The sequence below is a fragment of the Mus pahari genome, chromosome 3, assembly GCF_900095145.1.
Source record: "Mus pahari chromosome 3, PAHARI_EIJ_v1.1, whole genome shotgun sequence".
NCBI classification, from domain to species: domain Eukaryota; kingdom Metazoa; phylum Chordata; class Mammalia; order Rodentia; family Muridae; genus Mus; species Mus pahari.
The window spans coordinates 87516533-87534077 of record NC_034592.1 but is presented as its reverse complement, the minus strand read 5'-3'; the positions used below and the strand labels follow the sequence as shown (position 1 = coordinate 87534077).

At 47.5% G+C, this 17545-nt stretch overlaps 1 protein-coding gene across 1 annotated transcript in view; it reads right to left on the bottom strand.

Moving 5' to 3' along the window:
• Elf5 (E74 like ETS transcription factor 5) overlaps positions 1-15333 on the bottom strand; it is a 28538-nt gene extending 13205 nt beyond the window's left edge. The window contains exons 1-3 of the mRNA XM_021194771.2: positions 15207-15333; positions 8957-9081; positions 117-350 (exon numbers count right to left, since the gene is read on the bottom strand). Coding sequence (XP_021050430.1) covers positions 117-350; positions 8957-9077 — 355 coding nt within the window. The 5' untranslated portion in view covers positions 9078-9081; positions 15207-15333. The remainder of the gene's footprint in view (positions 1-116; positions 351-8956; positions 9082-15206) is intronic.
• Between the last annotated feature and the right edge of the window lie 2212 nt (positions 15334-17545).

The following is a 17545-nucleotide window of genomic DNA, read 5'->3' as shown; positions in this document are numbered from 1 at the left end:
ACGGAGAGGTTTTGACTGAGCATTGACACCAATTGATTATGAGAGTCGGGGTAAGGACGCGCCTATGGGGATATCAGGTCCCAGACCTGGGCCCTCCTCCGGAGGCTGACACTGACCTTGCGAGCGAATGTTCTGGAGAATGAAGTACAGGTACTCCCCGCAGATGCCGGCTGCCTCAATGAACTCCTCCTGCGTCATGCTGCAGAGCTGCAGGCCGCTGATGTTGAAGTGACAGAAGGAGATGCAGTTGGCGTCAAGCTTGTACTGGTCGCAGCAGAACTGGAGCCATTCCCAGACGTGGCGCTTGGTCCAGTATTCAGGGTGCACTGATGTCCAGTAGGAATCACAGGCTGTGCCAGAGCACAAAGAAGTTACCAAGGGGTCCTCAAAGAATACTCCAGTTGTGTTAGCATCTTTAAAGGTTCCTTATTCAGAAAGGGCTCTAGGTCTGGCACGCACTTACAAGTATCCAGGTTACCTTCTCTGCAGAGACCTCTGGGGAGATGGGATTCTGTAGATAGCTGTTGGGGCCAGAGAGGGTATGAGGCAGGTAGGAAATTACTAAATCTCTTTCTGGTGGTTAACATGATGTACCCAATAGAGAAAGAGAGCAAAAATATTCTCCAGGTAACATGATATCAAGAATAAAAACCCGGGAGTTCTGAAGGCCTAGGTTCAAATCCCGGTTTAGCCACTTGTCTTTTGGGTAAGGCCCATAGGTAGTTAGGCCTCTGATTCCGCCGCTGTTAAAATGGGAGTAACATGTTTGACCTACACGGCTGTTATAGAGTTGGAGTTACAATGTAAGGAGAGCGGTGTCTAGGAAATCACCAATTGGTTCAATAGTTATTACATGTCTTCTTTCTGCTAGACTCTATCTGAAACTGGCCTGAGTCTCTGTGCATTAATGGACAGGTGCTATGATGGCTGTCTATTTGTGCATAGCCTCCACTCGTCTTTTACAAGGGTCTTGGGCTAGTTAGATATTACCCATAGTGTGGCAGGCCTTGAACTACAATAGCAGATGTCTATGGAGAAAGGAAGTCACGGAGGAGCTGACTGTACTGATGTTGTTATGTTCCTGGTGGTGGTTTAAGTTTTATCTTTTCCTGAGCTCAGACTACCTATTCCTTCAAAGGAGCCATGTAGACACTCAGACAGTTGTAGGTGCTGTCCTGACTTGTAGGCTGGGATGGACCAGTAGCACCGTGTCCAGGTGTTCAGAAGCCTCGTCTCAATGTTTCAAGCAGAGACAGATAGAATGGCAGACATAAGAATAGATGAGTGTGGCTCAGCCGTTAAAGGCTAGGCTCACAACCCAAAATATAAGAATAGATGAGTGTGTGTGTGTGTCTGTGTCACTGGGCACTTGTCAGGTTCTTTGGCAATTGCAGACAGCTACCTGTGCAGCTGAGGCAAACACTCTACCAGTGAACTTTATCCCTGGCTCCAATGTAACTAATTTTTGTAGCCACCATAGTATCTAAGTACTCACTTATCAATCCACTACCCAACCATTCATCCATCCATCCACCTGTCTGTCCATCCATCCATCCAATAAATGAGAACTTTACTTTCCTTCTTGGTGAAATGGAGAAGTCTATACCACCTGTATCAGAGTTGTTCTACAGAGTAAACGAGCTCACATGTGCTTTAACGATCCTATTAATGCTACCACTATCCACCTACTCTGTGCCATGCCACAAATTGCCTGGGGAGACTTCATGGTGGACAGCCAAGTTTAGCCCTTGTCCCCTGATAGGAGAGGAGCTCGGGGATTGAAAGAGAATCACTTCCCTTAGATCCCACTGTCAGCCAGTAAGGTGGGATGTGAACTGCAGTCTGACCGCCTCGCTCCTCTCATCACATTGTGCTCGTCCTTGGAGGATCAGCACAGAAAAGAGATGGCATCTGAAGAGGGAGGTAGGCAGAGAGCAAGAGAGAATGGGGGTGAGGCAAATCAACAGGGCAAGGCTGAGGTCACTGAATCAGGTCGTGTGGACCACAGAGAGAGTGATCCCCTCAGTGACGCTCCACAGCCACTGGCACTGTTGTGATCGCCACTCCCCTGCCTCTGCTGCTGCTACTGTGCCTAAATGAGCTGTAGTGCTCCTGAACCCAGCTACAAGACAGCTCTGCTCTGCTGGGGCTACCCCTTGTCCATTGCCCTTGAGGTGCCAAGTCCTGATTGGCATTGTTGGGCTTCTCATTCTTCCAGTGTCCCACCTCATAGGTGTGACAGGGCTATTTCGTAAAGATAGAAACAGTTTCCCTCTAAAACTCAGAACGCTCTAGGAATCTCTTTTCCCACGGGCGAGCCTCTTGGTAAGTCCAAATCCTAGACTTGTTTTATTTTAAAAATTTTAACCAATTATTATTTTCCCCGCTGGGGCAGGAGCTGAGCCCAGGGCCGTACACATGTGTAACAAAGGATCTATTTTTATCACCAGCCAGCCCTTTAACCAGAATTTTGAATTCAAATACAAGAAAGAACCTTCATTGCCAGGCTGGTGAGTGCTGGTGTTATAGCCTCTGCCTGGTGGCTGAAAACATGGAGGGAATGGTTTGACCCAACTACCCTTTCTGCGATCTCCCACTGCTGGCTGGAGCTGGCTGGTCAGGCTTATGGCTGGTTTCTGGCAGAGAACAGGGTCTCCTGAGAAAACAGACCCTTCCTGAGTTCTCTCTGTGCTTTTTCATCTACTGATTGCTGGCTTGAGTAAACCTAAGAGGTCTTTAGACGTTCCTGGTATTCTGATGGGAGCTGTTTATGATCCTTGACATTCTTTGGCTGCTGGTCCCGCACTGGGGCCTGACTGAGATGGCTATCGGTGTAGCTGTGGAGCACACAGCAAGTTTCTCTCCATGGAAAGGGTTTTCTGTGTCTCTGTTCCCTTCCCCTCTTCAGCTCTACCCCATGGTTATTTTGTTTGGAAGGAAGACTTCATTGTTTCTTCCCTTAAGGATCTAGAGAAGGGGCAGGGGGAGGTCAGTTATGGCATCAGGAAGCTGTTGCTGGCCTAGTGCCTCGTTCTCTGGCTCCTTGGTGGAACTCACTTACAGAGCAGGCTTTGTAGGCAACAGGGGCCCAACTACAATGGTGGCTGGCTTTCCTGTCAGCCAAAGCCCTTCCCACAGTCTCCAGAGCTGAGAGGAAATGGCTGTTCTCAGTGATGTGGAGGCAGGATGAGGGGAGCCAGCATCCAGAGACTGGGTGGTAGAGTGTTTCCATGGTCTCAGCTTTAGGATGGGGGGGGGTGGGGAGTAGGTGTTAGTAGCACCTCTGAGGAAGGGAGGGATCCTGCCCCAGGGCCTCTATTATCTGCCCCAGTGCCACTCCCTGCTCTCTGCTGGAAGGTGCTTTTTTTTTTTTTCCCCATTCCTCTGACCCTTGAGTCCCTCCTGTTCTCCTTGAACCACAGCAGTTCACACTCTCTCAAAGAATCTTCCCCTCAGGGTGCCCCTCTAAGAAAGTTCCAGAAGGATTCCCAGCACCTCCCTCCCCAGCTGTGGAACTCTAGTCACCCTGAACTGGGAGTGCTGAGAGTTCCTTCCCATCCCCCCCCCCTTAGCCCACCACTCCTCAGTAAGTGTTACCAGATCGCCAGTGATTACCATCTTTACCTTAGGGTAAGGAAACAGGTTCTGGGAGGTTACAAGGTTCCCCTCCAGGGTCACAGTGGCCATAAGTAAGGTCATTAGACACCATGTGGACATCTTGCATCATGCCACATTTCCTGGTCTTGGAGAATGCACATATCAAAAATAAGATTTGGATGAAGGCAGGCAGATGGATGCATATTCACCACACAGTTAGAAGTCAGTAAACCTGTTTATCGATTATCTGTCCATCTATTTATCTATCTCTAGCTTAGGTCTGGAAAGTCAGAAAGATGGAGAGGTAGTGGTGCCAGTGCCTCTGCTTCCAGCAAATGACATGAAAAAGAACCTTCTAGAATGTGGAAGGAATGAACATAGAGCCAACCAAGGGGCTATTTATATAAGAATATACTCCTGCTGGGTCACATTGTCTGGAAAGGTACAGTGTTTTCCTTGACGTGTCTCTCACTTACAAAACACACTGAACTTGCGGGAGAAGCTTGGTATCAGGCCCGTTTGCCTAGGGTCCTAGCAGAGGCCAGCCAGAATCTTATGTCCAGAAAGCTTGATGTGAAAGTCCAGAGGCCACTATTAAGCATCCGGCCTTGCCAGCTCCTTTGAAGTCTGAAGTGGGTCAGGGCGCTTGAGGGCCAGCTGCCTTGGGAAGAAAGGCTGAGGAGCTGGAGAGAGTTGTCATTGACTCTGGGGGAGCCCTTTCAAATGATGCTATCCAGTTGGATGTATTGAGTTCTTTGGACTGATGTCCTCCAGGGCACTCAGACTAGGGAGGTAATACCCACGCCTGAAGTAGCTCCAGGTAGGGACATGGGGATTAGAAAGTTCATGCCATACTGGACAGGAGCTGCCCAGCTCTCTGTGTTCATTCTCGGGTTAAGGAACAACCAGAACAAATTCAGGACTGGGAAAGGGCAAGACAGACAGTCGGCTTTAGAGGAAGCCTAAGTTAGACAACTTGGGACCATAATTAGCATGATTTATTAGCATAGGGAGTTGGGAAAGTTTTTCGCCCAGGGCGACGCTGTAGAGAGGCAGTGAGTGAAGTGGGCAGGGTAGAATACCATCATTTGCAACTTTGGCACGGAAAGGAAGGGCTTTACGAGGGAAGTCCTGTGGTGATAAATGGCTTCCAGGTTTCCTTTCATAGCTGGGCTGGCCCCATCCTACCTATAACCTCTCTTGGCTTCTTGTCTTAGCCTTCAAATGACATAGACCATGAGCAGTTTAAGAAACTGGACCGAGAAAAGTGGAGGGCTGGCTGTGTGTCTGCAAAGTGTCACGGAGAGTTAGGGAGAGGCTGAGAGAGCCAGGCCCTGAGTTGTGATGGCTGCGGCTGTCCCTTCGGCCTTAGTGGGCAGTCAGAGCAGAGGTAGCTAGGAGCAACTTCTCTGGGACTTAACTTCTGCTATGGGACTCTGCTCAGACCTTTGAATAACTCGCGTTGGTTCTCTAGTTTAGACTGAGGAGTTCTTAGGCCGGTACCCACGAATGGGCTCTTGAGATTCTGTGCCCTACACATGAATCTTACTTAGAAAAGCCCCAGTGTGACTTAAATGCTTTCCCCTTTGATTTTAATACTTAGGAGGCCTTGGCACTATTCTTTTAAAAAGCCCTCCTTGGAGTAAAATGTCATATCGGATAAGCACAGCTGTTATAATTCCTTTCCTTTCCTTTCCTTTCCTTTCCTTTCCTTTCCTTTCCTTTCCTTTCCTTTCCTTTCCTTTCCTTTCCTTTCCTTTCCTTTCCCNTTCCTTCCTTCCTTCCTTCCTTCCTTCCTTCCTTTCTTTCTTTCTTTCTTTCTTTCTTTCTTTCTTTCTTTCTTTCTTTCTTTCTTTCTTTCTTTTTTTTGAGACAGAGTCTCACTATATATTTCTGGCTATCCTGGCACTCCCTCTGCAGATCAACCTGGCTTTGAACTCAGAGAGATCAACCTGCCTCTGCCTCCCTAGCATTGGGATTCATGGTGCTTACCCACCACCCGTGGCCTTGTACTTCCTGAGTGCTCTTATGTACTAATCACCCTGCTAAGCACTCTGCTCTTCCCAGCTGTTTTCAATACGTTTGACAAGATAGGTCATGGCCATTTTACAAATAGAGAAATGGAGGCCTCAGGAGACGACCCTTTCTAAAGTCACACGGTGGGTAAGGGACAGAGCTAGACTCAGGTAGTGTAGGTGTGGCCTACAGCTGAACCTTAATAACAGCTATGCAGAATGGAAGTGGAGGAACCTGGCCTAGGGTGGGGGTGCAGACGGGAGAGCCAGTATCTAGTCTTCTCCACTGCCACCCAGACTCTGTACTAGACTTGAGGGGCCTCCTGGAGCTAGTTCCCTGGGTCTTCCCCAGTCTAGAAAGCTCTGCTGTGGAAAAAAGCATAAGCAAAATCCCACAGTGAGGGTGGTGCCACATGTCGGTCGGGCCATTTTGAAGGCCAGGAAAGAGGTGTGTGTTGAGGAGGAGATCTAAGGTGGTGCTCCAGGAAGTAGAGCTAGGACCAGAAAACTTTAGAAGGTGGACTATTGGAACTTATTCGGATATATAATCTTTTAAAAAAATATATATGCATGTGAAACTTGCCATGGTGGCGTGTGCTTTTAATCCCAGTACTAGGTAGACAGGAAGGTAGTTGAAGTTGGAGGCCAGCCTGCTCTATATAGCTCCAGGACAGTCAGGGCTATATAGTGAGATCTACCTCAAAAAACCCACATACATACATACATACATACATACATACATACATACATACATATGAGTATATATATATTCCAATCCCTTAGTGCCGTCAGGCAGAGGCCCTGCTTCAAAGAGCAGTCCAGACTCACTTGTAGTGAGTGCACTGAGGGCACAGGCTCAGGTCTTTTCAGCTGAAGCCATTTGTGAAGTTTGGAAACAGCTGGATTTTGCTAGGCTGAGCATCACATCCCCTTCCTCCTAGCTCTCACTTGTCTGGATCCCGGGTACATTACGTCTCCTTCACATCCTTTGCCTTGGCAGTCCCAGATCAGGAGGGTTACCACTGAAGTCTAGATTGACTGGAGAGAGGAAGGCAATGGCTGTTTTCTTCCCCTCTAGGAGTTGCGAGATGTCCCCATGAGGCAACCATCTGACAAGTGCCAGGCACGTGTCCAAATGCCTGATAATATTAACTCTTATTTTACCCTCCCAGCTTTAGGGAGTGGATACTGTTTGGGTAAAGGAAAATGTGTCAAATGGCTTGTTGGATGTCACTTGGCTGGTGAGTGGCAGTGTCAATATTTGAGGGCAAAGACCAACAGGAAGTTCTTATTGCCCTAGACAAGGCCTAGATTCAAGCTGGAGATCTGTGAGGCAGCAAGGAGATATGACTTAGGGGGGAGTGGTCAGAGGTCAGCGTATCCCAACTACCCCAGCTCTGTTCCTGTAGAGAAGTTGTTTTTTTTTTTTTTTAGAAATTCAGATCCTGTCATTTATTTCTCTGGCTGCTGATGTCCTGACTGAGAAATGAGGATATTTTATTTTGGTTGTCCTCATTTCTTGACAGAGATACTTCAGTGTTTTAAAAACAGTGGTGAGAGAAATTTATGTTTCTGACGTCTCCTGACGCAGGATTCAGAGACGCTGCTGGAAGAATCGCAGCAGTGAACTTGTCTCACCTTCCATTACACTAATAGAACTGCCGAGGCCTCAATCCGTGGAGGGCTGCCCCGAGAATCTGAGCATGTACAGAATTACCTTCCAGGGTCAATTTGATTGGTGATGCCTTCTGCTAGTGGATTATATTTTTTTATTGGGGCAAAATATACCAAACCAAAATCTAATTTTAATCTTTTAAAATTGTCCACTTCAGTGAGTAGAAGTATGTTCATACCGTTGTGCAAACATTAGCATAGCCATCAGCGTTTAAACTTTCTTCTACCCCAGCTGGAAGCAGCCCTGCATTTTGTTGGTACCAGCCTTTAGCTTCATTATTTCTCTATCAAAGGGGAGATTGGGGCCTGAGAAGTTAAGCTGGAACAGCTAATGTCAAAGCTACCCTTTACTTTAAGGTCACATGGAGCCGTAGCTTAGACTCTTGTTGACTCCAGAAGCCACTGTTCCTGTAGCCAGGACATCATGTGGGCAGTGTTGAGACCAGTTCCCAACTGCCACCCCCATGTCATCTGGAACAACAGGCACCGGGAACATGAAAGAACACCCTAAAACCTTCATTGTCCTCTTTTCAGGGCAATGTTTGAGGGAACAAAGTGAATTGCCTTTCTCATCATCTTTCAGGGTAATCCAGGTACTTCTTGGGATCAAAGGAGAATTGTACTATATATGCAGATGAGTGAAGCCCAAACGCAGTGATCTATCAGGTATGCCCAAGCTTTCAACATTGTCACACGGCATTGTCAGCTGCAAAGTTCACTTTGTGCAACTGACTTCCAAAAAATATTGCAAAAGAAATATCTCATACTGTCATAGGAATGTGTATGGTTTTTGTGTTGGGCCACATTTACAGTTGTCTTTCACTGCACATGGACTGCAGACCATAGGTTGGACAGGCCTGATGGATCTTTTGGTCGACAGTGAGCTATTTTGTGTGTGCATGTGTGTTTGGAAGAGAGCATACGTGTAGAGGGTAGGAGTGGGTGTATTACCATGTGATTTAGGAATCTTCAATTCTGGGTGTGCAGCCCTGTCCTCTAGCTGTAAAGGCCGAGGCTCCCTTGTGGTGACAGCGTGTAGCATGTCAAGGGCTGGGCCCCTCCTGCTCACTGCCCACCTCTGGACACTAAGCTCAGACCTGGCCAGGCTTGTGTGCTCAGGGTTAAGTCTCCTCGAGGACTGACGGCTTCATTGGTGGGTGTGTCTGTCACTTGTGTGGGTCTGCACCTGCCATGCCAGCATCAAGCTGGCTTTGCTGGGGTGTGCAGTCACCCAAGCACTTACTCAGGCAAGGAGCCCTCAGAGGGTTTCTGGGGTGAAGCTCAGTTGGCCTCCCTCTGCCATGGGACTTACATAAGACCTCAGGCTTCCTTCTTAGGTACAGAAAACTGAGCTAAGCATTGGGGGGGAGAGGGGGAGGGAGAGGGAGAGGGAGAGGGAGAGAAGGGTGGGAAGGAGGACTTAGGATGGGCAGGGACCCATGTTTACTGAACATTACTTTGGAGCAGGCTGCAGAATTTACACCGTACTAGGAAGAAGTAGGAGAGAGGACTCTACTACCCTTCTTTCTGCACAAGTCTGTACTTCCTTCCGCCTGGCTTTCCACCAGCATCTGCATTGAACGCTGACATTTCTGAGCTGCCCTAGGTCCATGCACCCAGCCTGAGCCCAGGGCTGCTGCCCTTGAATGGGAATCCCCATACGTACACACCTGTCTGATGCTCAAAGGCAGGGTAATATTCTTCATTGCTGAACAGATCGGTCCAAGACATCAGGGGGTCACAGAAGGATGCGTTGGGCAGGAAGGTGCTGTGGGTTACGGAGTCCAACATCACCCTGGAATATCAGAGAGGCTGTGAGAACATATGGAACAAAAGTTTCCAGGAGCTTCCTGGTGTAGAACTCCTGATAGGATGACCCTTATCTTTTAATAAGGGCAGCAGGTAGGCACTTTCACCAAGTGCTTTACACAGATGGTATTCTACAGTCCTCACCACATCTGGTCTATTCCCATTGCTCCTATGAGAAACCTGAGCCAGAGGAGTTGAGACAGTTCCCAAAAATAACATATCAAGAAAGTTTCAGAGCTGGGGTTTGAGGATGGAGACTCACTCAGATTGTGCAACCCTGTCTCTTTATTGACTTTTCTCTTTGCTTGTGTCTGACCCGCTGAACTCTGACATAGAATATTTAAAACTGCTCTTGGGAAAACGAGCCAAGCACTGCCCCATGTGACTCTATCCAGAAATGCTGAAATCAGACAGCTCTGAAAGTTTCTATGTGTTAGCCTGTGCATGTGTTTGCCACAAACACATTATTTGCCAGCAAAACCAGCCCTGGACTGATGTTGTAAAGCCTTGTACGCATTAGACATGTGCCTGTGAACACACACACATATAACAGCATGCTACATCTGTGGGTGATTTATTCCAGTTAGTGAACGCTTACATGATACCCTGCAGCAATATTAATATTAATATTAATATGCTGGAGCAATCCTGAGTCCTCCCAGGTGCTCTGTTTCCGCAAGATGTACACCATCTTGCATTCCTGACACTGGAGCACTCTGAGTGCTCCAGTACACCGTGCTCCAGGAGTGTGGAGCGGGGAGGACCCGTGATATGTCCTCTAGTACTTTTCTCAGAGCTACCACTCTAATGGATGCTGGGAAAGGCTCTGTTTTATGGATGAAGGATGGTGGTGGCGGGGCGCTGGGACTCCAGGTAGCAAAAACAAGACAACCCAGCTGACAGGAGATGGGGTTTGAGTGGCAGCTCAGCTGGATCTGCTTGGAAAGTTCCTGACCCTAACGGCTGCGCTTTGCTCCCCTGGCGCATGCATGGTGGTGGTGGGAGAGGAGCTTAAGCGAAGGTGTCTGGCTGAGACAGGACAGGAGGCTGTTCTGTCCTGCCAACATCACCTTTGCTGCTTCCCATATACCTGAACACTACTTCTGTGCTTCACTCTGTGTGTGTGTGTGTGTGTGTGTGTGTGTGATGTTTGAAAGGTTTTAAATTATTTTTTAAATCTGTTTGCATCATTTTCTTTAATTCTTGAAATAAAAACTCAGTTCACAGGAAGGACACAGCAGCTCACAATCATAGCACTGGCAAACACCAGGGCAGCCACGTCCAGGGACATTGTCAGATGGAAGGCTCAAAGTCTTCTCCATCACTTGGTACAGTGTCCTCTGAACTGCAGGGTTTTTTTTTTTCTTTTGCCTGTCACCAAGGTAATTTTACTGAATCCATTTGCTTCTCTAAATACAATGAATTAAAAATTTTAAACAGCCATTTCTTTATTTTTGTTTGAATGCGTCTTAACGGATAAACTTTATATTACCATTATAAATGGAAAGCTAGTATTCTTTTAATGTACACAAAAATGCACCACCTAACTCAGGAGTTATCTTCAGCCTGAAGCAAATCCAGCCCATAGCTCCTTTCTTTATTTATCCTGAAGCCAGAAATCTTTTTAGATTTCGAAATACATGTTTACTTAGCATTCTTGATTTTTGTCTTTTGGCCAGCGAATCATAAAATATTTACAACCCAGCCCTTTGAGGGATTTGCCAACCTCTGGGCAGAATTACCTCCTGCCTTGCTAGTACTATAGTACAGGGCTGGAAAATACACTCTGTCATTTGATAGGGAAGGAAATGGAGACCCAGGGAATCTGTGTCACTTGCTGAAGGTCACACAGCCAATTGGACAACAAGGTGAAGCTGGTGGAAGGTCCTAAATTTCCCATGTGGTTTGTTAGCTTTCCTATCTGAAGGTACAGCATCATCCCAGGCATATTTATATAAGGAAACTAAAAGTTACAGGGATCTTCTAAGATGCTCACAAATCTACCATCATGATAACCATTCGGTGTGCAGAAGAACTGCATGCTGGGTATAAAGAAAAACTACAGCTCGGGTTCTTAATCTTGGATATCCTTTCTGTGGGAACACACAGAATCCTGTATACTCCCCAGGTCCTAGTTAGGAAGCCTTTTTCTTGATACTCCAACAGGGTTAATGGGCCCAGCGGATCTAGCCACAGATCTCACCTGGGAGCTTCTCACCTGGGAGCCTCTCAATCAGAAGTCAAGGCTTCCTGAGTCCGGGCCCCGATTTTCCCATGGATGGGCCAGCTTGATGCCTTGAGCCTGTACGGGGTGGGGATGTCGGCGAGGAGGACTAAGACTGTACATGGCACTTATTCTAAACTCGACTTCTGAAACGTCTTTTAAGTGTGGGCAGAGGATGGAAAGAGTCTCATACACCACTGATATGACCTTCAACTGCATATAGAGGACAGAGAGGTGGGCCACAAATGGATGAGAGCAGAGCACAGTCTCCAGGTCTTCAAAGTCTATGGGGCACCCTCCAAAGATGAACTTTCCATCGGCCTTTCCATCGGCATCCATGCCTAACGATATCTTTAGTATTTATCAAGAAACTTATTTGGTAAAATTGAACTGGATCTTATCAGTAGGCTGTTCTCCTCCTTTAAGGATTCCACACTCCCACCCCAGCGCACCCTCTTGATCTGTAATCTCTTCAGCGCTGCACACAATGATGGATTTGGTTCCCTTCCATAATTCCTTTTATGGCAAATGATACCCATTAGGTTTGCATGGAGGGTTCTCTCTGGGATTTACCATGCTGTTTTCCTTCCATAATTATTTCTTGCTTCTTCGGGGGGGGGGGCGTGGGGAGGTCTTTTATGAAAGCAGCGAACATTTCTTTCTTTTCTTTTTTTTTTGTTTTGCTATTGTCGTAAGAGGAGGCGTTATTAAGTCTAAGCTCACCACAAAAGGCCAGGCTACTTAGCCAGCATGCACTAGGTGTGCAAGCTCAGGAATAAAGGCTGCTTTGTGTTTAGCAACACCCTCTCTCTAGGCCTTGGAAGGTGCTTGCAGTAAGTGGGCACTTTGACTGTTTGTTTTTTGCTTTTTTGTTTTGTTTTGTTTTTGTTTTTTAATGTAGATGGATAGTCAGTGTGATGCCCTATTCTCAGTGAAGGCTCTGGACCAGCAACATCCAAAGACCAGGTCTGGGTTTGCACAGCCGTTCTCAATGGCAGAAGGCTCTGGTGTGCGTGTGCGTGTGCGTGTGCGTGCGCGTGCGCGTGCGTGTGCGTGTGTGTGTGTGTGTGTGTGTGTGTGTGTTGATAATGAAAACAAGGCATAAAAGAACCAGGCTAGGTAGGCCTAGCAGTGTACAGAGCCAAAACGGGGATACTAGGAGGTTCCTGGGCCAGCTAGTCTAGCCATCCTCTGGCTTGTTGTTATGGAAAGAGCCCTGAACACGGAGAAATGATCCTGCCTCTTTCGCCTCTCTAAACCTCACTTCTTCACCCATGACAGAAAAACACTAGGATTCAAGGTCAGCCCTGGCTCTGTGATTTTCTGCAGCCTCTCATTAGATTTTTCTGCAGCCAAACGCTTCCAAACCTGTACACATGTACACGAGTGCAGCCACGTGGATAGCATTTGCACTTTGGTCAGGTGAAGTCATCAAATACTCAAAACACAACCGGTACGACCTCTGATTAGACCTGGGGCCCCAGAAAGCCCTCTGCTCCCCTCCGCACCCTCCCCTCTCCTGCTCAGCCGGACAACAGAGCTGGGTTCCTTATACTCCCATGCCCTGGCTTTCAATAGACCAACAACAGATGGAAGCAGTTTCCCGCAGATTAATTATCACCCTGGCTACCTCATACGGAAGGCATGATCGGTACGAAAAAGATCGGTCTGATCACCCTAAGGTGGTGGAATCAAATGAGCTCCTTTTTACTGGTGAGAAGGCTGATCATAGATAGGTACCTTTGGAGTGAGTCAGGGCAGGCCTGGAACTGAGAGCCTCCAGCAACTTTCTATCTCCTTTCTGAGCAAGCTCACATACCATGCACACAATAGGGTCCACCCAGTCAAAGAGCCGGGGCTATAGGCTTTTGTCCCACTTACAAACCAATGGTGGAAATAATGGTGAAGGTGCAAACTACCCAGCCTTGGCCAATTGGTCAGAGGAGGAAAATTCTTCCTTGCACCCTAGCCGAGATCATCAAGGTCATTTTGGGGATTTGACCAAATATCTACCCAACTAAGCATCTACACTTTGGCTCTTTCCCCTGTTTCCTTTCCATTTCTTTTCTCCCCTTCGCCTTTTCTGGTGTATGGACCTACAGTGCAGGTCAGGCTTGCCTCAAACTTGAGGCAAGCTTCCTGTTTCTATCTCTGGAATGTCTGTCACAGGCATTGGCTATTCCTCTGTCAAAATATCTTTGAGCAAAGCCAAACCAGTGCAAAATGAGGAAAGGGAGGCAGTGAAAATCCTTCCACAGTTTTACCATTTCGGCAGTGCCGTTGAGGAGAGAAATGCCTTTTCTTTTCTAACGCTCCACGACACCTGAATGCCCACTGCGGCCAGAGCCTCATGGACAGGGAGTGTTACTTTCCCACCCTTTGGGGCTCTTTAAGAAGGGCAGCTGCAGAGGGCTCAATGGGGGTTTCAACACTTGCAGCAGTGGAGGGTTTGTGGGTTGGGTACTTGAGTATTTGTTCTGAAAGCAACCACTGCATTGTGGGAACCAACTCGCTGGTGCCTTATTGAGTAATACTTCATTCTTCTTTAGCTTATTTAGGCCTTCATTTGTTTGCTTTTTAGCTATATTTTTCTAAAACATCATAGAAGGAAGCTGTGGACTTCGATCTGAAGATCACAAGTTTTAGGTTAAAGATGCAGGGAGTGAGTATTGCTTGTGGCAGTCACAAAGCAAGCAATGGAAGAACACAGTTCCTAACTGCCTAGCCTGCTGCAATCTCTGACTTTCTTGCAGGCATGCTAAAAGTTTTGATTTTTTTTTTCCCCGTCCTGGTCTTCTAATCTGTAAGTACTCATGACCATTTCTGATAACCTACTTCCGAATCCTTGAAATGGACATTTCAACACACAGTCCTCTTAATAAAATCAGTGAACATTGATCGAGTAGCTAAAAAGTTTCACTCTGAAGACTTTTGAGACGAGGAGGCAACCAAACTGTAAAAGCTGCTGTCCCCAATACATTGAATCATAGAAAGACCCTTGCGGAGAGAATGAAGGCAGAAGAATAAAACTTTCCGTGTGGATGAGCACGTGTAATAGCCTGGGTCTGAGTCTTTGGACTACCACACAAAACCATCTCCATAAATTACCGGGCCTTCTTGTGCCTCAGTTACCCCATCTGTAAAATGGAGACAAAGTGCATAATGATCTAGGACCCCTATTCTGTTTTAAATTCTACCTTAACGCAGATGCGGGAGAGGATGTGTTTCCAGTTGCTGCCAGTAGGGGGCAAATGCGCAAAACCCCCGCATGCATACAGACTGATAAGGTTTGAGAATACAGTGGAAAAAACCCTAGTCACTTCTCTTCTGGAAGCACTCTGTCCTAGGGGCTGTGGGAGGGCCAAATGAGATTCCTTTAAACTATTTTGTACAAACTCCTAAAAAAAAAAAACAAAAAAAAACCAAAGCCTCAAACTGTAAGAATATCATTCTCTGTATCAAGAGGGGCAGCTTGTTGAGCAGGACCCCCAAAGATCTGAGGGGTGAGGCCAGGGTTGAGGGAGGTGGTGGGTTTTTCTTGAGCTGGTTATCCGTGCAGAATCCGGCTTCCTCCTAAAGGCAGCTGAAGGATGGGCAGAGATTTAAGCGCCTGTACACACTCTCTCAGTTGCCTTTGGTTTAGTGGAACCAGAGGAAGTGGGGGCCGGTAAAGAGGGTGGGTGGCCACCTTCCCGGAGGAGACAAAAACATCTCTCCGGCAAGCCATCAAACCTGAGTCAAACACCCCCGGAGGAGGCACTCTGGCTGCCTCACGGAGGGGCTGCCGTGAGAGCTGGAGACAGAGACTCAGTCCCAGGCCCCAGCTAAGTCTCTGAGCCCCGACACCCCTTTCAATTCATTCAAAAGAGCAAAGAAAAGCTGCTTACGTGAAGACAAGTGGTGGCTACGTCCAGACAGAAGGCTTTCAAGGCAAGAGAAGGCAAGCGCGCTCCCAGCACCAGCGGACTGTAGAAATAAAGGCACCTGTAGCCGTGTGATATAAGTGACACCTACAGACAGGTCCGTTTGGTTTTTCAGGTTTATGCACAGCCCCTTTGATGACGGTGACATACGGTGTGACACGGCTCCTCGGGGGTGGGGGGTGGTTTTCACATGCAGAAAGTTTACCTTTCTCCTGCTTTTGTGCCCAGCTCCCACCACCCACTGAGGGGACCCAGGAAATGAGCAGAGAATTCTTGCCCCCCGGGGGGATAAGCGGAGTACTGGCTGGAGCAGTCTCGGTTGAGCAAGCTGTAGGGAAATTCAGGCCTGGTGTCTGTTCATTGCAGCCTTTGCCTGGGCTGGCCAAGTCCAGAACCTCTGTATGTAGTGTTATCCCCTTTTCTGTGTGTGTGTTAGGAAAGAAGAGCAGTGCCAAGTAGTGGTAAAGAATAAAGGTGCTTCAGGGATCAAATTCTGAGCCCGTCATTTTCTGGCTGCGTTACTGTGAATAAGTTAATGAGCATATCCGGGATCCATCAGATTAATGCAATAATGGAATCTGTCCTTGGGCTGTTGGGAAGGCCATACTTGGGAATGTCAGCCAATCACCTGGAAGCCTGTCCTTAGGTGCTACATATTTCCTTCATAAAGCAGGTCAGTCAGAACGCCCTTCCTTCTATTGATTCTGGTGGGGACCTTCCTCCAATCAGGGGACAGGGAGAGCGTCAGGGAACAGTGCTATCACTGGCTTTTCCACTCTAAGCATCCAAAGGGCGCCATGTTTGAATACAGGAGCCACGTGACAGCTTTCCCCTTTCCCCAGTATCCTCTGTTTTAGAAATGGCGATATGAAGGGACCTTGGAGCTGCAGTGTCAAACATCCAGAACCACACTCCAGGGGTCCTGACTTTGCTAGCAAGCTCTCAGCTGCCTCACTGAGATCGACCCAGTTTTTAGGACATCTTTCAAATCTAAATGATGGCCTATGCAGTCATCGGGGAGGAGCGTTCGTAACCCCCTCTCGTGTGTTCCGTTCCTCTCTCAGTCTCAGGCAGCCATGTGCTCAATGAGACACCAGTGTGCTCACACTGCAGACTCTGAGCTTGAAGTGGAAAGCAGAGACTGACTGGTCGGTTAGGTTTTCTTGGGAACACTGGGCATGGGCACAAACACTCAAATCCAAATACACAAACAGCGTGAAGAAACAAAAGGCAGTTCATGTGAGGAGTCATGTGTCATCATGGAAAAGTAGTTGGGGCAAGATAAGTGGACTGTTGAGGCTCTGGCTTGGCTCTGGGACCTTAGGCGGGAGAGCCAGCTTTTCTGGGTCAGAATTCTCCCAACAGTAATAGGAGAAAACGGGATTAAGTTAGTTATATATTTTTAAAATCATTTTGTTGGATGTAACAGTGCCTTTAATCCCAACACTCAGGTGGCAGATATCTGCGGGTTTGAGGCCAGTCTGATTTACACAGTGAGTTTTAGACTAGCTAGGGCGATTCACACAATGAGACCCTGTATCACTAGGCATTTTTAAAACATGATTTTTTTTTTTTAATTGCATACTGGTATGCTTGTATCCTGTGTGTGAGGGGCTCAGATCCCCTGGAACTGGAGTTACAGACAGTCGTGAGCTGCCACGTGGGTGCTGGGAATTGAACCTGGGTCCTCTGCAAGAGCAGCAAACTTTGAGCCATCTCTCCAGCCCCTTGTCTTTGCTTTTCACACAGTCCATTGCTGAACCTGATTCAGCTATGCTAGCTGGGTTGCAAGCTTCCAGGCTCCTCCTGACTCTGCCTCTCTAGTCCTGGGATTGCAGGGCTGCCCTGCTACATACACCTGACTTTTTCTTTAAATTTGGGTTCTAGTGATTGATTGAACTCAAGGTCCCAGGCTTGGGAGGCTTTATCCGCAGCACCATCTCTCCAGCCCTTAGGGTAGGAGTTTAAAAAGTGTCCTGTTTGAAGGGCGAGCGAAGGGTTTGGAAGAGAGGTTAATCAAATGCTTCCCCCTGGGATTCAAGAAGAGCCTCAAAGCCTTTCTCTAAATCTTCTTGGTAAAATTTCATCTGAACAAAAGAATCTGCACATGACCAGAATCTGGAAATAACTGAATTCAGATGTCCTCACAGAAGTTTTAACATCTGTGACTTGTCCTGTTTGTGCCTGGCTTCTGGTGGACTCCTCCATCCTACACACAGTTTTCCCTGCTGCTGACCTTTGTCCCACCTTGTTACTGGTTTCTGAACCACACACACACACACACACACACACACACACACACA